Source organism: Punica granatum, chromosome 2 (assembly GCF_007655135.1).
Source record: "Punica granatum isolate Tunisia-2019 chromosome 2, ASM765513v2, whole genome shotgun sequence".
NCBI lineage: Eukaryota > Viridiplantae > Streptophyta > Magnoliopsida > Myrtales > Lythraceae > Punica > Punica granatum.
In genome coordinates, this window is record NC_045128.1 from 28,148,640 (window position 1) to 28,169,146 (window position 20,507).

Sequence of the window (20,507 nt, forward strand, 5' to 3'; positions counted from 1 at the left end):
GAAGGATGGAATTGCCCCTGCTGTAGAAGATGAAGGACCAAATTGGAACATAGTCCTGAGCAAGAAGACCCCAAGAAAAGGAGAATCTGCCCTATGCCATTCATATATGTAAGTAGAGAACAACAAGACAGGCACACAGAGAGATGGATTTTGTTTCGTCAATGATCTATCTGAAACTTCTCCTTCTACTTCTTCTCTTGTCTATACCTAGTAGCATCACTGCTAATACTCAGCCTGACAGGATAACTCGGCCAAAACTCAGCCTCGCAGAGCTAACTCAGCAAGAAGCAGACCGAGTACACAGGCTCCCCGGGCAGCCAGAGGTGAGCTTCGAGCAGTATGCAGGCTATATCACGGTGAACGAGAGCCACGGGAGGGCACTCTTCTACTGGTTCTTCGAAGCCACCGAAGAGCCCGAGAAGAAGCCAGTCCTCTTATGGCTCAATGGAGGTACGTATGGTTAAATTCAATTCAATCACTGTCATGATATCATTTCATGAACTCTATGTCTTGTCTCATGTTTGAAACGTCCAATGGCGTACCAATTCTTCTAATAATAAATAAAACTTATTCTCTTTAGATTATAAGGAAGTTAATAAAACTAATATGGAAAAATTAAAAGAAAAAAGACACGAGTAGGATTACTAATGAGAAGCAAATTCTATAAAAATGTATATATAACACTATATTACGTTCTTTTCTCTATAAAAGTTGTTTCTTAACTAGAATTTCGACCAAAAAAAAATAGAACAATTTTTCTTTTTCGGTACAAGCTGATTTATGATAGCTTGGAAAATATTTTTAAAAATTTATATATACTTCTAGCTAATTAAATTGATTCGATAAGTTTTTTTTCTGTTAGAATTGCTTGCTGAATCATCTTGGTCAATATATATATATATATATAGATATATATGCATATATATAACTTCTTTGTTACTTGTGGAAAAAAAAAATTGGCCAATTACGCGGCTTCATACTTAATGACCAGCATTTTGTCTTTGCCTTTATTGTGATATATCTAAATATCTACTTCCATAAATTTCAAAATATCATAATATATATGCTCAGAAAAACAAACAAGATCATATGTCAAAATAGTACATCGATACACATCCTTGACTTAAAATCAAGATTTTTTTTTATTTAATTTTCATCAGTGAAACTTTTCATATCTTTTATTTTATATTTTCTTATTATCCTTTGAGCTCATTTTGTAACTTAAGAAAAAAATAGTAAAATTTGTCTATAAGATATACTCAATTACAGCTTATTAATTATCCCAAATGATTAATTAGTTATTTAATTTACATAAATTTTCTTGAACCTTGAAATGAAAGTGTGGGTGTCTTTTGTTTTTTTCTGTCTTGAATGCATGTAATGCAAGCTAGGGAGCATCAACCTCTCTGAGATTAACGATTTAACTATGACAATGAAAGTTTAGTGTAATTGTTAAATATAATCATAATTATATTTGCCTCACCAGTCTGGCACATTGTATATATTTACATCTATTTCGACGTAAACAACATTTACCAATCCATGAACATACAAACTAAATTCAACAAATTAAATTACTTTGACAATGATTAGCATGTTATCCTTTTAATTAATTGCTCACAGGCCTAACGCATAACGAATGGTTAAAGGTCCTTCAATAGAAAAGTGCCAGGCCTTACTCCGTTATCCGGCTTGCAAATAATTGTTTTTGTGTTTCGTGTGCATATTCAAACGCCATGTGAGCATGTTCATCATTTGGTTCTATGCGTACCGTTCCAAGCATCGTTTGTTCGTTGAACAACTTTCGGATCAATACCCGTGTTATTACCACTTGCCTTTCAAATCAAAAGCTACCTTAATTGGTTTCTTTCTTCCTTATAATCAAGAACCGTGCATTTTGGTCCAAGCTTGTGTCCATACAACTAACCGATATTGTGTAAAACTTCTACGAGTGATAATAACCTGTTGAAAGTTTGGGCATGTCTTGTCCATCATGAGAATAATAATGATCAATCCAATCCATGTCTTGACTTCTTAATTACAACAATTTTTGGTCCCCATTGATTTTGCGTAGTTTTCAAAATTGGTCCCCGCAAACAATAAATGAGCCAACCCATATTGCTCGTGGGGGTGGGGCAGAGTATACTGTGTGGTATTGGAAGGAAATACGAAGTTGCCCATATTTCTTACTCATGCTTTTTCGTTATTTAATGCATAATATTCAACACATTCGAAGAGATGGTCGGGTTAGAAGTTAATGTATCAGTAAATTTTAGTACTGATCGAATGGATCGACTTAAGGTTTCTCTTATTGCGTATATTTCTTGTCTTCATTATTCATATCGTTAACATACTGAGCCGAGTACATGTTCGTACATAATAAAGTGGAAGTCAGCTCTAACCATTCCATCCCCGTTAGCAAAACCTTGTTAATGGGAAATGTTTCAAAAGTAGTATGCATGTGTATATGTCGTAAAAAAGGTCAAAACCCTTCATTCTCTAAAGGTAGGTTGATCGGACAGCCCAATAACTATTCCATCTTAATCGTCCGTTGAGTCTGCGCTTTTGCATCTATAAAATTGAAAGGGTCCAGTTCGTCAAGATAGCAACTTGCAAGGTAGTCTATGGAGATACCTAGTGTACTATATATACTATGCACTGTGGCTTGGGCCTCGTGCTTGAAAATATGGCATTCCAGATCTATACTTTGTTCGTATATATACCTATACAGTGTCCGAAACTTAAATATGTTGCATATGTTTCATCTTTATAAATGGACGTTGCTTATGTTTTTCATGAAATATGTTATCAAAGTCGACAAAATCACATCAACCAAAAAAAAAGAAGTCCATAAAATCAAAGTCGTCAGAAATTTTTGAATTACTTAATTGTTATTCCCACATTATCCTTTTTGGGGGGATGAGATTGGATACTAAAAATATTTCAATTATGCTGAAAATTAAAACGGCCGGGAATCTAATGATTCAATGAAGAATAAAATAAAGGAAGACAAATGCAAAAACTAAACACAATTAGACAAAAGATAATGAGAAGGGATGTCACTGTCCCTAATTATATGATAGCGATTGATGATATATATAGAAAGAAATCTGTATAGCCGAATGCCATCAACTAATGATCAATGAACGTGGGTTGGTTCAAGCGGTTCGGCGCTTGTTCCGCTTAAGTATGGTCTCGGATTTGAGTCATTGTGAATATAAAAAATCCATGTTGGGAGAGTTTTATCCTTTAGTGGGCTGACCCGGCTCAACTGGATTAGTCGGGTCAATTGAGCTTCCGGATATCAGGTTTACACCAAAATAATAATAATAATAATAATCGGGCTAGCTAAATTTCTTGCTCATTCAGGTTGACCATATAAGATTACTTCTGTTTTTTTCTTTTTTCCTTTCACTTTGGTGAAACATACGGGGTGATCCTTTTAAAAAAAAATATGACAACCTTTAAAAAAATTAAAAATAGAGCTTGATTATTTATCCATTGTATGGTTGGTTATATTTTCAGGTCCGGGGTGTTCCTCTATTGCATTTGGAGCAGCTGAGGAGATTGGGCCTTTCTTTCCTCAGAAGGAACAACCCATCCTTAAGTTCAACCCTTATACATGGAATAAAGGTTTACGCAAAATCAATAATGGGGATTTCAAATCCATTTGACCTTTCGACTCTTCCCTAACAGCATATTGAAATATAAACCTAATTAAGTCTGATGAATGCTGCTCTGTAAAATTAATGTTCCCTTATTCAGCCGCCAATTTGTTGTTCCTGGAATCGCCCGTTGGAGTCGGATTTTCATACACCAACACGAGCTCAGATATACTTGAACTTGGAGACACAATCGCTGGTAAATATATATTTTGACCACATGCATGGTCGATATGATGATCAAGCCATGCATTTATTCTATTTTATATGGATAAGTATCCTTTATTGGTATCAACAATAATGATAAGTATATTTTGTTTTTGTGATGTGGTTAACTAGCTAAGGACTCGTACACATTTCTCATCAACTGGTTCCGAAGATTTCCACAATTCAAGTCCCATGATTTCTACATTGCTGGAGAGAGCTATGCCGGTGAACATTCCCTGCCATGAATTTCATTCAAAGAATGATTTAATTCTTGCAATTGGGTTTCTTCAAAGGACCCTGAGCTATGGAGGCTTTGCAAAAGATGCGCTTTTGACCGAACTAATGACCCGTTATGTGACTCGTGATAAACTTGAGATGATTTATGATCATTTCAAAATGATGAGTCGTGTGGAAAGCAAATTAATTGTTACGTATTTAGCCACGCATCTTACTTTATCCGGTTTCCGGGTGATGGTTTTAGTAATTCCTTTGTCGAAGATATGTAGTCTTTGTTAAAGGTTATTTATATATTGAAATATGGATATGCACATTCTTGTAGGACACTATGTTCCGCAGCTCTCTGAGGTCATATTTGACAACAACAAAATTGTTGCAAAAGAAGATTACATTAACTTGAAGGGTTTCATGGTCAGTTATATATCATTTTCCTTATTTATTTATTTATTTATTTGGTTTACAACAGTAATGACATTAATTATTCAATTTGGTTTGCAGAAAAAGGGGAATATAATGAAATTGCATGTGGAAATTCTATCGTAAAATTATTTTGTGTTATATATATATATATATATTGTTGAAGTAGGAACAACTACTTCAATTTAAGATGAATCTGATCATGGCATGTCAATCTTCCAGATAGGTAATGCAGCGTTGGATGAGGACACAGACCAGACAGGAATGGTCGATTACGCGTGGGACCATGCGGTGATGTCCGATGAACTCTATGCAGACTTAAAGCTCGAATGTGACTTCAGCAAGCGGAACCAATCTACCAAATGCGACATGGCCATCATGCAGTACTTCGACATTTACAGGATCATTGACATGTACAGCTTGTACACTCCCGTCTGCATTAGCAACAGTAGCACCGGTCGACCCCGTCAGCTCCCTTTTGTCCGTGGCGCAGTTCCGAGCATACTCTCTAAGTTTGTGAGTGCACTTGCCCCGTATAAATTTGTTTTCTCTTACGTGCTTGTAATTTAATTAATGGACTCTTACAAAATTAATAGATCATTTTTCCACGATGATTCTATTTCATTATACCCCTATAATTAGTTAGTTCGTGTCAAACGTAACATTAGATTATTTTGTCAGACTGAGGATACCGTGGAAGTGCAACACATATGATGATGTTAAATTATATGTTGTATATCCATGATGAAAGTAGAGTTGTTATAGGGAACCAAACTGCATTGATCTTTTCCTTTGGAAGTTGAGAATCTAGCTAGATGCATGATATATAAGACTATTCTGATTCTGAATATGGATTTGCAGGTACGATGGTACGAGAGACCGGAGGGTTATGACCCGTGCGCATCAGAGTACACCGAGGCCTACTTCAACCGACCTGATGTCCAAGCTGCGCTGCATGCAAATACCACAAAAATTCCATATCCATGGGTTTCCTGCAGGTAAGAAACTCAGTAGCTTTCTGCTCAAATGCATTCCAATATATATATATATGCGTGTTTAATCTTAGAGTTGATATTAAAGCATGTTAGATCGATAAAAGGTTTTTGTATAGCTTTTATTTCTCTACTTGCACTTGTAGTATGCATATATCCTTCTGGAATGATGCTCCGATGTCGATTCTTCCCATAATCAAGAAGCTAAGAGCTGGAGGTCTTCGGATATGGGTCTACAGGTACACAAACTTCATATTATATATCATCTGTTGACAATTGACCTCATTCGATGACTCATGTGAAATATCACGATTAATCGGTCTAACTAAGAAAATTTTTCGACAAAAATTTGTTGGCAGTGGAGACACTGATGGAAGGGTCCCAGTGACTGGAACAAGATATACATTGAGGAAGCTTGGGCTCAAAACCGTTGAAAAATGGACTCCTTGGTACAATCGCCAACAGGTAATAAGATACTCGTCTATTTCATACAATCAAGATTTCAAATTCAATTATCATCTTTTGTAAATCGAGATTCCAGATTCGATTGACACCCTCGGTCCATTATTAGGTTGGTGGATGGACAGTAACCTACGACGGGCTGATGTTCGTGACAGTAAGAGGAGCAGGGCACCAAGTCCCCACATTTGCCCCAAAGAGGTCTCTACAACTTGTCAGACACTTCCTGGCCAATGAGAAACTGCCATCTGCACCCTTCTAGCCAGCATTTTCTGATGAATCATCGTCAATAGATTCTTGTTCGTGATTTTATAATCATAAAAACAACAGAAAACAGAAAGAAATTAAATCAAAATAAAATCCATCCTCTGTACAGCAAGTCTCTTTTGCCTGGTCCTCATAGGCCGTTTGTACGAGGAACAACTCGATGAAATAAATATTCATGATTTAATCTTTCTTATGGCTAGATTTTCAATTTTTTCTCTTTTTACTATAGACAATAGACTGTCCGCCGCAAGAGTTATTGATGATATCAAGTCGAAGTACGTACTGGAAGATATATAGTGGCAGGTCCTTTTGAAGATTTCACATTTAATTTATCTGTCTTGACATGAAATAATAATAATTAGTTTAACTGCAACTAAAAATCCCTCTAAGATTTTCTATGGCCGGTCCGACTAACTAGTAATTTGAGCTTGAATTTTTTATAGGGAAGAAAAAAAATTCAAACGAAATCAATGGAACATGGGTTACCGCGGCTTGCTCCCATAAATAAGAAAAAGAAAAATTTGTGACCTGTGAAGTGATTTTTTTAGGATGATGATCTCATACCTCTCAATTTTTCACTAGCCACCCTTAATAATTGTACGTGGTTATGAAACTGGAAGAGGATATCGAAATCCAATTTGATAGATCAAAATAAAAACCAGAAATCTGAACAATTTTTCTCGAAAATCTCAGCTAAGATTGTAAAATATTTTTCTCATAGATCACTTCTATGAGAAAAAACGAAAGGAATGCATTAGTAAGTTAAAATCTTAATTACAAAACAGAATGCCCCTATACATACAGAAAAGTTGCACGCCAACTTGTTTGGACTTTATCAAATTTTTTTTTTTTGGATAAGTAATGAACTTGAAGCTTAGCATAAACCGAAAGCAGAAACACAACAATGGCAGAAGGAACTTCGTACCTTAATTGTGCTTTTTTGCATTTTGGAGAAACTGGAGAGTTCAAAAGTGGTTTTTTTTGTAATCTTAGATTACTTTTAAGGTTAGTATCCGGAAATATTAAAAAATCTAACATATAATTGTATTGAGAGTTTAATAGTTATTTAATTTTAGGTTAAACTTGAGAATATAAAAGAATGTATTTAAGCAAAATGATTTTTTTCCAAAATATCATTCTATACATATTTTTCAATATACGAAATTACAAGAAAATACATAATGCTTATATAAAATTTAGAGGAAGCTGTGGAATTGACCAAATACTTGAACATTTTGATTGAAAGATCATTCATCAAGTTTAAAGAAAAATGTGCAGGAAGTAGAACCATGTTTTTAACTCATAAAAGTAACTCTATTTGAAGAGAGAGGGTGGGAGATCCGAGGGGAAATGCCACCCAAACGAGATCGCCGACCATGGCGCTGTCGGAGGTGGTGGTGGCTGGTACCGATGGAGCTGCCTCCACATACTCCCATCACCCCCACCTCAACTTATTATTTTTCGATCCAATTCCTTTTTTTATGGGCCGGTTCAACTAGCGACTAGCTTATTAAACTAATCGATCTTTTCGGACATGTGGTGAATGTTGATTTGGACATCAACGACCCTCTAAATTTTTTGAAATTTAGATGTGACCGAATAAACTTGTGACGCGATTGAAAAATCTGGAGATAAAATAATATTTAAATGTCAACAGATTTTATATATATATAAAAAAATTAACTTACTATACCATCAATAGTATAAGAGCGCGTACCATCTTAGAATTTGCCTAAATTTTTGGATTTTTTTTTTTTGGCAAGAGAATTTATGGATTGCCACTATATTTGCACGATGTGGTCCACGTGTATCTGATTGCCTCAGCCAATCTCCTCCTTCGAGCTTCTTGCAAGATCCAAGAAACTTTCTCCTTTGGGTGCATGGGCTTTATCTAATTGGATGAGTTAGTCTCCCCACTTTGGGCCTCTGGAAAACACTCGACCAATAATTTCGCGATATCAGTAGACACGCTCAAACCGTTAACTTTGCGAAGTAGGAAAAATGAGGGTAGAAAATTTATGAGTTATGAGTATAATTTAACATCGAACGAGGCTAAAGTTACCAAGTAAGTGGATCTTACATTCATAAATCATATGAAAATAATGATAGTAATTACGCAAATTTAAAATTTCAAGAAGAAAAAAACCAAAATCAAAATTTTGATTGGTCCTTACCAGTTTACCAACCATGACACGTTCTGACTGGCTTGCGTGCGTGGTGGCAAGTAGCAGCAGGGACGGTCAGCGCCCGAGAAGTGAAGTGAGTCAAAGCGACAGCGATTCACCACTTCGTCCGAGTCATGGCCACCGCTCATGACGATGGGAAGAAGAGGAAGAAGACAGGCAAGGAGCTTTCTGATTCGTGCTTCACATTCCAACATCTTAAGAACACTCGAAGGCAACCCTTTTTTCTTTTTCTTTTTTTTTTTACTTTTTGAGTCTTTCCTATGAAAATGCATGGTGGTTTTGTATGTGGAATGTTTGTTGAGCATCTGGTAGGGCCGAATAATATTTGACACGACATGATTACGCGATTTGGATATGACACGGAGTTAAACGGGTTCCGGTTGGGCTTTTTTATATTCGGTCTAAACGGATCCAATCCGTTTGTTAATAAGCGTGTCTTCCTGGCGGAGGAAGAGCGGGTCGTCATCATCCGCTTCGGCCACGACTGGGACGACACCTGCATGCAGGTAACGTTAAACAACTCGATCCCTTCCCTTGCCTTCCATTCATACTCTGCTCCATCTTTTTCTCACATTTCAATCGAATGCGGTTGAATCGATATTCGCGGTCTGGCCCATTGCCCGTGATGCCTCTCTTCTTGTTATGATTCGTACCTAATTTTTGCTGACGCAGAATTAGCGGATGGTGAAGGTTCCATGGTTTACGATTATCGAAGTGTAATGGTATTACCAAAAATATATCATATCGGGTTGATGTTAATTATGAATTGCGGTGCACGCTGTAGTTCGTCGGATTCAATCATTTCAATGGACGATTAACCGGAAATTTTTTACCATCCCTAATAAAGGGTGCGATTAAGTCCTCTTGAAGGATTCCTGGAGCTTGCCCCCCCCCCCCCCCCCCCCCCCCCCCCCGGCCAAACAAGGGAGTTCTCATCCAATAGTGACAGTCTCTTGGTCTTGAATGGTCTATAGCCCGTTGTCGTCTGAGACAAACTATCGCTGCAAAAAATGTTGATAATTTGTTAGTACAGTTTCAGTCTATTAGGGTAGTAATCACGTAAAAAAAGGAACCGATTCTCGCAAAGTATAATCTTTGACTCGACAAATAGATAATTGCCAGACTCGAGAAATGAATGACTAGCAAAGTTTCGGTACATCGACAAAATTATCTGCTGCTGAAATCAATCCTGAGAGGAGGTCCAAATCCCGAAAATTTGCACGTTGCATAATCAGAGAACGTAGTAGTTTTGCTTTGGGCCAGAGGGCGTGAGTGATAACACCGTAGGCTATAGTTACTTGGAGGATTTTATTATTGGAGATTGGAAGGCTAGGCTAGTCTAGAAAAGCAAATAGAAAATAATATATATATATATATATATATATATATCTTTTTTTGATGAATAAATAAAAAACAAATAAATAAATCTAAAATCTAACCCAAAAACAAATAAATAAATCTAACCAACAGCAGCTTCACACGTGTGGAGAATGCTTCGGATTGCTCAGTACCCCAAGTGGGGAGGGAAGTGGGGCGCGTGTGAACGGCGCAATCGAAATTGCTAGACTGAGAAGCCCTCCTTTTCCCCTCGGTCGTCGTCTCCGTCTCCTTGCTGCTGCTGCTTGTCGCTGCCGCCTTAGCAAATCCCACCTTGAAGGGGGAAGAAAGCCCAAAGCCTAATCGCGAGAGTTGGGGAGAGAGAGAGGGAAGTTTGGTGGTGAACGATGTCGTATCTTCTGCCGCATCTGCACTCGGGATGGGCTGTGGATCAGGCCATCCTGGCCGAGGAGGAGCGCCTCGTCGTCATCCGATTCGGCCACGATTGGGACGAAACCTGTATGCAGGTATCGCAAAAATTGAGCTTGAAAATTGATATCGAGTTCGATTGAATTGTGATTGATTCCCTTCCCCATCTCTTCCTCTCCGAGTTAGGGTTTCTTGCCTTCTGCTGTTCTCTTCGCTGCTCCCGATCACCGATATAAGGGCTCTTGGCTGCTGAAATCTCTACTTTTGAGATGGTCTTGGAACGATTTCTTTGCTTGGCGTTGATTGAAATTATTAGAATACAAGGTCAATCACTTTCGCTTTTATTCAATTTTCCTCTGTTTCTCAAGCGTTCAGCTGCCTTGGATTCCTACCCCCCATTTCTATTGTGCAAAGCAGCCTCTTTGGTTAATTAATAATCAAGAGCCCATCTAGGTGTTCAGCTGTATCTTATGTAATATTGAAATTGAGTGATCTTGAAATCTGCTGTCAGGGGTATAGGATTGGTCTGCACAAGTCATGGAATTCCGCAACATACTTCGTGTTTGTTTTTCGGATTCTTTGCTCAGTCAACCCTTACAGCTCATGACAAATAATTTTGAGAAAGGGCATAATCAGTGATGAGTTTACAATACATTTATCTGTACATTTCATTTCAGCCACTGGAGTTGTGTTCCATTCTAGATTGAATAAATATTGAAATAAGGCTATCAATATTATTATTGGCAGTAGTTTCATTGTAGGGATGGGATATTGCCATAACTTTGTAAATCCAAGGCCGCATTATCTTGCCCCGCTGGAACTGTTTAGCTTGACTGGATTTATCGCCCTCCAATTTAGTGTAGTTTGACTCTGGATTATGGGCTTTAAAACGGTTCGGGTATGAAGTGGTAGTTTCTCTTATGATCGGTGATGTAGTAAAGCTGTTGAATCGTTTGGAAGTTGGAGAGAAGGTTCTTTGATAGCCACCAGCTCCGGTGTTCTTTTGTTGAAATCCTCTTACTTGAAGGCTTGTTTTTTGATCGAGCTGTATCATGTTTTTTACACGCATGCGTCATTTCTGATTTTTTTCGTTGCAGATGGATGAAGTGCTTGCATCTGTAGCCGAGACCATAAAGAACTTTGCAGTGATATACCTAGTGGATATCACGGAAGTGCCCGACTTCAACACCATGTACGAGCTCTATGACCCGTCCACGGTCATGTTCTTCTTCAGGAACAAGCACATAATGATTGATCTTGGGACTGGTAACAACAACAAAATCAACTGGGCCCTAAAGGACAAGCAAGAGTTCATAGATATCGTGGAGACGGTGTACAGAGGTGCGAGGAAGGGCCGTGGTCTTGTCATTGCTCCTAAGGACTACTCTACCAAATACCGTTACTAAAGGCCGTTTTTGTGCGGTGCTTTCAGTTTCTCAGAAACTAATGAGATTCCATTAGTTGAACTTTGCTTTATCTACTCTACTCGGGTGCTGATTGATTTTAATACAAGCATCTTAAGTTCTATTGGCTAATTTCGAGTGTACTCTGAGTCTGTCTCGTGGAACACTTGATGTGTTTCATTTGTATCAGCAAATTTAGTTTTCAGTGATGTTCCAACTTTGATGCGGATGGCATGAATAGATAGTAAACTTGCCCCTTCAATGAATATGTATGGTAATTACGTATGAGAGACCTAGAATGTTTATGATAGATAATGTATGGTAATTACGAATGAGAGACCTAGAATGTTTATGATAGCTACTGTTATCAATTGTGGTACAGCCTATACTGAGTTGCCCTATCTTCATTCCTTGTCATTGCCGACAGCTGCAATTAGTTCCACGATCGCCATCCCGATAAGAAACCATGTGAACCCAGCCAAAATCACCTGCAACCATGAACTGTTCACGATCTCCAGTGCCAATGATCCCCCGATATGATCTTCGAGTCTACCTATTTTCCCCCCTCCACTGTATAACTTCACTATAGCCACAGCAATGGCGGATGTACAGAACGGGATTGCCAATCTTATCGGACTGACCTTTCCCGGGCTGTAGTCTGCATCGTTGCGCCCTTTCTCTCGTTCCTTGGTGTTTGAAAGTCTTGAGGTGGCTTTCGGGGTAGGTATCTCCTTGGTGGCCGGTGGAAGTGCATGATTCGAAGGGATCCAGTACTCGTCGTGGAATGAGTGATTAGATTTGATCTGATGGACCTTTTTCCTTGCAGCTGCAGCATCACGGAGTTTTCTGATGTTTGGATCGTCAAGTTTTCTGGTTGATCGCGTGAGCTCTTGGGGTCCACTGCTGGTGGGTGCTCGCCACTGTAGCCAGTTTGAGAGCGACCGGATCGCATGAATGGCTGAGAACCTTGCTTCCCTTTGGAGGTCCGTCTGCATATTAAGAGATCAAATTTCAGAGAGCAGTCGGGATGGAATATGCTTTTGATTCATGAAAATGGACAAGGAACTAACCTCGGTGTTTTGCGTAGCAGATTTCTCCGCCACGTCCTTAACTCGGCTTTGGAATTTCTTCACCTCGACAAATATGTTTGAGACACGCGAACCAACTGCATTACTTGTACCAACTCTGACATTGCCTCGCAGTTGCTTAGACATCAGAAATTCGAGAGCAGCGAGGTCCGATCTCTCCACAAGACTGCATTAAGTTTGATAAAGATCAATAATAAAGAAGACTAGAAAAATCAACCCAGATCTAATAGTGCTAGATCAGAAATTCCAGCATGTAAACAGGCTGCTTTTCATATTTAGTCAGTCTCCGTAAATCTCTATTGATTCCTCTTAGGAAGCAAGATTACTTACGAAATGCAGTCCACTGGACATGAGCCGATGGCTTCTTGGATCTTATGCTCGGGATCTGCCCACTGTGCGACGACGCGTGCTCTTCCATAAACCGACTCAATAGCAAAGGTCTTCCCAGCAAACAAGGCGCACTTCAAGCAGCCCACGCACTTGACTTCATCCACGAAAACTGCCCTCTGCTCGCTCTCCGAGCCGAGCCACACCGAATAAAGAGGCCTTCCCGTGTATCCTCGTAGTTCAGACAACTTTGCTAGCTCCTGCATATCATATACCCAGTCAACCTTACAGTAAGTCATTCCTCGATGATTTTTATATATCAGTGACTGCCTATGGTCATTTTGTATTCTTCAAATACAATCTAAGAGTCGAGTAGGCAAGTTCTTGCCCAACCCTGGGGTTAAACGAATCATATCCCAAAACTTGATTGGTATGGATGATCAATCATATAACTATGAACGCGGAACCTGCGAGAATCTATTGTTTATACGCCCCGGACTGTTGGGGAACTCCTTGTGCATCTTGTTGGAGCACAGGACAAATTCTGTGCTACAGAGAGTTCGCGTGATGTGAGTTAGTAGTAACCGAATATACTAGCCTTGTCATAAGCCAAGCGAGAGTTCGGATCCGATAGGAGTGCATAAGCCTCGTTGAGGATGATGGACATGTCGTGGCCCGTAGGCCCAGCGATGTCGGGGTGGCACCTCTTCTGGAGAGAGCGGTAGGCCAGCTTTATCTGGGACTGGGTGGAGGAGCTGTCGAGCCCGAGGAGCTCATACAGGTCGAAGTCCGTGATCGAAGAAGACGAGGTAGAAGCCTTGCAACGGACGAACAACTTCCTCGGAGCGGTAGAGCCAGCAAGAAGATTAGACTTCGTTCGGTATGATGAAATTCTGGTTGGGAGAGTCGAAGGTGTTGGAGCGTGGAGGAAGAGGCATGTTGCAGGCATTGTTCTATCCAAACAAATTACGGACAGAGAGAGAGAGAGAGAGAGAGAGAAGAAAATGGAACTTTTGTGTCGACTCTACGAACTTAGATATTTTTGGGGAAATTGTTCTTTCTCGGGAGATATTTTGTTTTAGTCACTCATTCCCAACAAGTACCTATCGAAGTGGTTCGATTAGTCGGGACACGCTGTCCCGTTTGGAAAATTCTACCATTCTTGTCATGAACGGCTTAGTAGGTATGAAATCCATTTTCATGTATTGATTCAATAAGTGGCAGATCCCCATGAACCGTTCATATTATGAACGTAAAATTTTCCAATCCAACATCGAAGGATTGTACTGCCAAAACTCTATTCTACTATCTCGGGCGCAAGATTTTCCATCCTATTTCGAAGGTAGAATGCATCCGTACGACCTCTCATCCATTAGATCTAAAGTTCAACGGCCGGGACGAGCCATATCATACGAAACCGATCATGTCAGAAATGTACAAGCTGCAGTATGGTAAGGTGAAATTTTGGTTGAGTATATCCATCCATTCTATGGTAATTAATTTTGACAGTGGAAATCAGTATCAGTTAGCTGCAATATCACATAAATGACTCTCCTCATCTTCCATATCACCCTTAGACGATGGTCTCACTTGGCTTAGGATAAGATCCAACATCCTGTAAATCCCTTCCGAACTCGGATGCGTCTTGTCATGCGCGATGAACCGGTGAACAGAACCGCACGACTCGACACAACTGAACCCTGCTGACTTCTTCAATCCCCTCCTCTCCATCTCTTCTCTCATCACCTTTGCCTCCTCCCATCTCTTCACCAATGCATAAGCGTTTGATAACCCGACATACCTCCCGTCATGATCGGGCTCTAACTCTATGAGCCTCCTCCCCACGATCTCTGCAATATCGAGCCTCCCATGGTTCAAGCAACCATTGAGTAGAGCACCGAGCATCGAGCCCGTGAGCTCCAGAGGGATTTTTCTGAGAAACTGGTAGGCCTCCTCGATTCTCCCCGATCGCGATAGTGCATCAATGACGCAGGCGTAATGCTCGCTCTTCGGCTCCATTCCGTGCCTTTTAAGGCTTTCGAGGAAATAAAAGGCTTCCCTCACTAATCCACCGTGGGCACACGTGCTTAGGAGGCACAAGTACGTGATCTCGTCGGGAACTATCCCAACCCTCAGCATCTCTGTGAAGAGATCAAGCGACTCAACTACCAGCCCATGCGTCGCAAGCCCTCCAATCATAGCATTCCAGAGCAGCACATCCGTCCGCTCCGCCCGGGCACCACGGAAAACTGCCATCGCCTCATCAATGGCCCCGCACTTGGCGTACATGTCCACGAGGGAAGTCCGGAGTGCCAAGGTTAAGGGCAAGCGATTCTCAGATAAGTACTGATGCATGAGCCGTCCTCTCTCGATCGCACCAAGGTGGGCGCAGGCAGACAGCACGCTCACCATCGTCACATCATTTGCTCTGGGCCCCACCGCCCGCATCCTCTCGAACAAGGCCATCGCCTCACTGTACTCCTTGGCTTTCACGTACCTGTCGATCAGGGAGCTCCACGACACAACGTCCCGCTCGGGCATGGATTCGAACAGAGCCCGCGCCAATCCCATATCTCCACACTTTGCGTACCCATCCAACATTACATTCCACGAGACCACATTCCTCTTGGGAATTCCGTCGAACAACTTGCGCGCACTCGCTATGTCCCCGCAGGAAGCGTACATGTGGATCAGCGAGTTGGCGATGAACCGATCGGGTTCGAGCCCCGACCTAGCCACCTGGCAGTGGACGGCGGCCCCGTGCTTGCGGTCCAATAACCGGGCGGTGGCCTTCGCGAGGAACGGGTAAGTCAGATGGTCGGGCGAAGCTTCGGCCCTCAGCATCCGAACAAAGACCAAAAGAGACCTGCTGGGATTCCTGCTCTTCGAGTAACCTCTGATGGTCGTGTTCCAGTAAAAGGTTGCCGGGTTCGGGAGGCTAAGCAAGAAACGGTGAGAGTAATCGACGTCGCCGGAATCGGAGAGGGAAGAAAAGGAGATCACTCTCGACGCAAAAGTGTCTTCCTCTGAGAGGCCCAAAGTGATGAGCAGGGAGTGGACCCGCTTCAGATCTGCCATTGTTTTGCATTTGTCGAGAAGGGCGAGGAGGGTTTGGGCTGTCGGACAATGGCTTTTACAGAGGTGTGATGCATTCAGCATTTACAAAGAGCTCAGCAGCTTCAATGGCGGGAATTTCTATCGTCTCCTCAAAGAACTTCCTTTAAAAATCAGTCCAACAACTTCCGTTTGAGCTCTGTTCCAGTCGATAAAAAAAAAAAAAGTTCACTTAAGGTTCGATTTTCCCCAAGTCATTTTCCGGATAAGTCGTGATACCGACATTGGCTCGGGTCGTGACTCCGGCCTCTGCTACCTTTTGCCCACTGAAGCTTTACGACTCTATCGTGGCCGGGACCATATATCTAGCAGGGTCATCATATTTGTTGATCCTAGCGAAGGCTAGAGCTCTAGCGAAATGCTGCAGAATGCCTTGCCGGGTTTCTGGCGCTCGTGATATCTTTAGTGAGGTCTCCTATGGACCATGACTCTAACGCGAGCCAAATTTAAATTGTTATGGAATTGGTAACGATAAAGCATGCGGATAACAACCTCGGCACATAGGTTCCTTTGAACATGTGAACGAGCAATATTTTCACGTTGCACTACCAATGCTAATGACTACTTTTCTCCATATGCAAAAAGATTTTGAAAAACTTAAAAAAGGAGTCCTAAGATATATATATATATTTTCACCAACAAGAATCTCGCCATAATCATCATTCTTTTTTTGGTCCAAAGAAAAAGGAAAGGAAACGCAATGTTAGGTTAGCCATATACGTGGATCCTACCTCAAATCTGATACTAGTTTCGACTAGAAACTATTATGAAAAAAATATTGATATTAATGCATCGGACGCCCATCATTTTTCATCGGCAATCGGGGTTCACAAATGGTGTTAACATGATTAAAAGCCATTCCAAAAAAAAGATATGCCGATTTTTTTAATTCATCTTTGATGTAAATTCTAATTAGAAACTATTATGAGGAAGATTTTGATATTCACGAGTCACATACCATCAAGTTTCATCGACAAGCAGGGTCCATAAATGGTGTAAAGTGCCCCCCGCCATTTCTTTTGTTCGACAAATTAATCATGACGATAGTAGCAACACCTTCCCCATACTTTCTGGAACATGAGATCAAAAACATCAGATCAGTTGATTCGATCCATAAAACAGGGCGCATGGCACGACAACATTGTGGTTTGATTGACCGGCTAAAACAGGAAAAACTGAGGCAACGGTACACAACATCTGAATAGAGTCAGGGTGTTCAAAAGCATCAGATTAGCCAAAACAATAGCTGTGGATAGGAGCTTTCCGAAAACAAGTGGATAAAAACAGAGAAAACCGTTAGTGCAGATCCACCGCTTTTGTTGGTCCTGAATTTACTGACAATTCTGTCGATCACGACGAAACTCATCGTGATATTTAAGTAACTGTTGAACTGATTAAATCGACCTAATACAAAATGATAGTGAAGAAAAGAATTCAACAGTGTTCTTAACTGTATCTTAACTTGATCGGATCGGGCAATCAACTGTTACCGTATGGAGAGCAATCTTTCACTTCTTAAGTGATATGTAGTGACACGGGCCGCCGAATAGAATCTTGAAGCTGTCTCTAGATCGGCTCCAGTCCTCCTCGGTTTTCATTTGCCAGTATATTTAGGGGTGCGTGATTTTCCGCTTTTTAGTATGGCAGGAGGAGCATTTGTTTCAAGTGGTGGAGGGAACTATGAAGGTCGTGTCACTGCTAATGTTGTTATCACTTGCATTGTTGCGGCCATGGGCGGTCTCATCTTTGGATACGATATCGGAATTTCAGGTCTTAGCTTGGATCTCTCCATCGATTGCTCATCATAGATAATGTCCCACATGTTTCCTACAGATCAATTACACTGAAGAAGATTTATTTCTTCGCTTTTTCTTAATTATATGTTTCTTGCAGGAGGAGTGACTTCAATGAGACCGTTCTTGCAGAAGTTCTTCCCCGCCGTGTACAGAAAGGAGACTAGCCCGAAACTTCGTGAGAACAACTACTGCAAGTTCGACAGCCAACTGCTTCAGCTGTTCACCTCGTCTCTCTATATTGCGGCGCTGATAGCCTCCTTCTTTGCCGCCACAGTAACGAGAAGGTTCGGACGGAAATTATCCATGGTTTCTGGAGGAGTGATCTTCCTTGCTGGAGCAATCCTCAATGGTGCTGCAGTGAATGTTGTGATGCTTATCATCGGCCGTATATTCCTTGGTATAGGCGTCGGATTCGCCAATCAGGTACTCCAGTTCACGATTCTTTATCTTTTCAATAGTTCGATTTGATATGCGTTCTTTTATATGCTTCATAATACGTCTGATAGTCGGATTCTTCTACATTTATGCTAGTCTGTGCCAGTCTACCTGTCTGAAATGGCACCACCAAAAATTAGAGGAGCCCTGAACATGGGATTCCAGTTGGCCGTCACAATCGGAAACCTAGCAGCGAATGTGATAAACTATGGGACTAACAAAATCAAGGGGGGATGGGGCTGGAGGGTCTCACTCGGTCTCGCGGGTGTCCCTGCTCTGATGATGATCATCGGATCCATCTTCCTGCCAGACACTCCCAACTCGCTCATCGAGAGAGGCTTCCATGAAAAGGCAAGAGCCATGTTGCAGCGGATCCGCGGCACCCCTAATGTGGACGAGGAGTTCCAAGATATGATCAGCGCCAGCGAGGCCGCAAAGTTGGTTCGGCATCCATGGAAGAACATCAGACAGCCAAGATATAGGCCTCAACTCGTCATTAACTCCTTGATCCCAGCATTCCAGCAGCTCACTGGCATTAATGTCATCATGTTTTACGCACCGGTCCTCTTCAAGACAATAGGATTCGGAGACGATGCGTCACTCATGTCTGCTGTTGTCACGGGCACTGTGAACGTCCTATGTACTTTTGTCTCGATAGTCCTGGTGGACCGGCTCGGAAGAAGGTTTTTGTTCTTGGAAGGTGGAATTCAAATGCTTATTTGCCAGGTAATTAAAACATTAACTGTCACTGCACTTATTTATCTTAATCCTAGGATGAAGTTCGGGATGATTGACAGCGATTTTTCGATGAAATCTCGTAGGTTGCTGTTGGGGTTGTCCTAGGATTGAAGTTTGGGGATTCCGGCAGCCTATCAAAAGGTTTTGCCGATTTTGTGCTAATCCTGATTTGCTTCTATGTGGGGGCATTCGCGTGGTCATGGGGCCCGTTGGGTTGGTTGGTTCCAAGCGAGATATGCCCCCTGGAGATCCGATCGGCCGGGCAGTCGATCAACGTATCCATGAACATGGCCTTCACGTTCCTGATAGCCCAAGCTTTCCTCACGATGCTCTGCCGTATGAAGTTCGGCCTCTTCTTCTTCTTCGCCGCCTTCGTGGTAATCATGACCGTCTTCACCTACTTTTTTGTACCGGAGACGAAGAATGTCCCCATTGAAGAGATGAACAGAGTGTGGAAGGCGCATTGGTTCTGGGGCAGTTTCATTCCCGATGACGCTCCAGGGTTGGCGCTCGGCGAAGTACCGACTAGCAAAAACACTTGATCGACAACGACTTTGGGTAGGTCGTTGGGTTTTATTATTCGATTTTGGTTGATCGATTAGGGCTTAACTCTGGTGAGACTTTGAGAGATAGTTTGTGCACTTTAATTAGATTGAAAAATAAAATTTCTAATGAGATGAATGCAGAAAGGGATATCTTGTTGGCCCTCCAATTTGCATCTGATTTTTATATATGTAGACACGAGTGTTGGGCCGGTTTCTCTCCTATATAGAGAATAGTGAGGGTAGGTGTTGGAGATAGTCCCACATAGAAAAGTTGAGAGGAAATTCATAGGTTTATAATCCATAAGTTTATAAGAAATAATGGTCTAGCAATCCATTAGCTTAAGCTTTTGAGTTACGGATGGGTCCGAGTCCAAAGTAGGCCTGTGAATTTTTACTAACAAGTGGTATCAGAGCCCAAAGTAACAATTCTGGAGAAGCGCACACGCTATGCGTGGAAACCCACATCACACCAAGGCCCGAGTGTAGAATTCGTGACTAGTGAAGGGCCTAACAATTGGTATTCGAGTCCGGAAGTGGAAGTCCGGCTCGAAGTCCTCCATATAGTCGAGAAGGGGGGAATTGTTGGGCCGATTTCTCTCCTATATAGAGAATAGTGAAGGTAGGTGTTGAAGGTAATTTCACATAGAAAAGTTGAGAGGAAATTCATAAATTTATAAGAGATAATGGTCTAGCAACCCATTAGCTTAAACTTTTGAATTGCGGATGGATCCGAATTCGAAGTAGGCTCGTAAATTTTTCCTAACAATGAGAAAATTTCATGAAGGTTAGCAGCCCAGCCCAAGCTGCGGGGCGTGTTGCGGGAATTCATTCCACGTGAAGAAAAGGATTTCGAGACTTGCCCACTTACACTCAACCAAATGTGCAAGT

The 20,507-nt window shown here is 41.3% G+C and overlaps 5 protein-coding genes across 6 annotated transcripts; 3 read left to right on the plus strand and 2 right to left on the minus strand.

Moving 5' to 3' along the window:
- The first annotated feature begins 101 nt into the window (after positions 1 to 101).
- On the plus strand, positions 102 to 6,440 carry LOC116193516 (serine carboxypeptidase-like 34). The gene is made up of 10 exons (XM_031522251.1): positions 102 to 450; positions 3,526 to 3,633; positions 3,766 to 3,861; positions 4,002 to 4,094; positions 4,429 to 4,517; positions 4,746 to 5,039; positions 5,385 to 5,521; positions 5,662 to 5,754; positions 5,875 to 5,980; positions 6,087 to 6,440. The coding sequence occupies exons 1-10, from the start codon at positions 144 to 146 to the stop codon at positions 6,234 to 6,236; spliced, it is 1,473 nt and encodes a 490-aa protein (XP_031378111.1). The 5' UTR covers positions 102 to 143; the 3' UTR covers positions 6,237 to 6,440.
- A 3,462-nt stretch (positions 6,441 to 9,902) lies between these two features.
- Positions 9,903 to 11,886, plus strand: LOC116195493 (thioredoxin-like protein YLS8). 2 transcript variants are annotated; one of them, XM_031524726.1, is made up of 3 exons: positions 9,927 to 10,271; positions 10,360 to 10,497; positions 11,271 to 11,886. In XM_031524726.1, exon 3 carries the CDS (start codon positions 11,271 to 11,273, stop codon positions 11,577 to 11,579), a length of 309 nt encoding a protein of 102 aa, XP_031380586.1. In that variant the 5' UTR covers positions 9,927 to 10,271; positions 10,360 to 10,497; the 3' UTR covers positions 11,580 to 11,886. The 2 variants fall into 2 exon arrangements, with proteins under 2 accessions (XP_031380585.1, XP_031380586.1); XM_031524725.1 differs by lacking the exon at positions 10,360 to 10,497 and having other exon boundaries at positions 9,903 to 10,271.
- LOC116195491 (chaperone protein dnaJ C76, chloroplastic) lies at positions 11,855 to 14,020 on the minus strand. Its single transcript, XM_031524724.1, has 4 exons — positions 13,590 to 14,020; positions 12,995 to 13,251; positions 12,647 to 12,830; positions 11,855 to 12,565 (listed from the first exon to the last, which is right to left on the minus strand). The coding sequence occupies exons 1-4, from the start codon at positions 13,938 to 13,940 to the stop codon at positions 11,981 to 11,983; spliced, it is 1,377 nt and encodes a 458-aa protein (XP_031380584.1). The 5' UTR covers positions 13,941 to 14,020; the 3' UTR covers positions 11,855 to 11,980.
- A 418-nt stretch (positions 14,021 to 14,438) lies between these two features.
- On the minus strand, positions 14,439 to 16,520 carry LOC116195490 (pentatricopeptide repeat-containing protein At5g08305). Its single transcript, XM_031524723.1, has one exon. It carries the CDS (start codon positions 16,148 to 16,150, stop codon positions 14,513 to 14,515), a length of 1,638 nt encoding a protein of 545 aa, XP_031380583.1. The 5' UTR covers positions 16,151 to 16,520; the 3' UTR covers positions 14,439 to 14,512.
- A 916-nt stretch (positions 16,521 to 17,436) lies between these two features.
- On the plus strand, positions 17,437 to 19,786 carry LOC116194850 (sugar transport protein MST6-like). The gene is made up of 4 exons (XM_031523751.1): positions 17,437 to 17,875; positions 17,999 to 18,324; positions 18,433 to 19,062; positions 19,158 to 19,786. The coding sequence occupies exons 1-4, from the start codon at positions 17,746 to 17,748 to the stop codon at positions 19,614 to 19,616; spliced, it is 1,545 nt and encodes a 514-aa protein (XP_031379611.1). The 5' UTR covers positions 17,437 to 17,745; the 3' UTR covers positions 19,617 to 19,786.
- The last annotated feature ends 721 nt before the right edge of the window (positions 19,787 to 20,507 follow it).

What these genes read in the sequence shown, in the direction of transcription:
- LOC116195493 (XM_031524725.1), top strand. Translation starts at nt 10,152, where the DNA reads ATGTCGTATCTTCTGCCGCATCTGCACTCGGGATGGGCTGTGGATCAG. An exon ending in GGGACGAAACCTGTATGCAG is followed by an intron (nt 10,272 to 11,270) that starts GTATCGCAAAAA and finishes TTTTCGTTGCAG; the next exon opens with ATGGATGAAGTGCTTGCATC.
- LOC116193516 (XM_031522251.1), top strand. Translation starts at nt 144, where the DNA reads ATGGATTTTGTTTCGTCAATGATCTATCTGAAACTTCTCCTTCTACTT. An exon ending in ACTTGGAGACACAATCGCTG is followed by an intron (nt 3,862 to 4,001) that starts GTAAATATATAT and finishes GTGGTTAACTAG; the next exon opens with CTAAGGACTCGTACACATTT. An exon ending in TGCTGGAGAGAGCTATGCCG is followed by an intron (nt 4,095 to 4,428) that starts GTGAACATTCCC and finishes ACATTCTTGTAG; the next exon opens with GACACTATGTTCCGCAGCTC.
- LOC116195490 (XM_031524723.1), bottom strand. Translation starts at nt 16,150, where the DNA reads ATGCTGAATGCATCACACCTCTGTAAAAGCCATTGTCCGACAGCCCAA.
- LOC116194850 (XM_031523751.1), top strand. Translation starts at nt 17,746, where the DNA reads ATGGCAGGAGGAGCATTTGTTTCAAGTGGTGGAGGGAACTATGAAGGT. An exon ending in GCGTCGGATTCGCCAATCAG is followed by an intron (nt 18,325 to 18,432) that starts GTACTCCAGTTC and finishes CATTTATGCTAG; the next exon opens with TCTGTGCCAGTCTACCTGTC. An exon ending in TTCAAATGCTTATTTGCCAG is followed by an intron (nt 19,063 to 19,157) that starts GTAATTAAAACA and finishes GAAATCTCGTAG; the next exon opens with GTTGCTGTTGGGGTTGTCCT.
- LOC116195491 (XM_031524724.1), bottom strand. Translation starts at nt 13,940, where the DNA reads ATGCCTGCAACATGCCTCTTCCTCCACGCTCCAACACCTTCGACTCTC. An exon ending in CTCGCTTGGCTTATGACAAG is followed by an intron (nt 13,252 to 13,589) that starts GCTAGTATATTC and finishes TATGATATGCAG; the next exon opens with GAGCTAGCAAAGTTGTCTGA. An exon ending in TGTCCAGTGGACTGCATTTC is followed by an intron (nt 12,831 to 12,994) that starts GTAAGTAATCTT and finishes AACTTAATGCAG; the next exon opens with TCTTGTGGAGAGATCGGACC.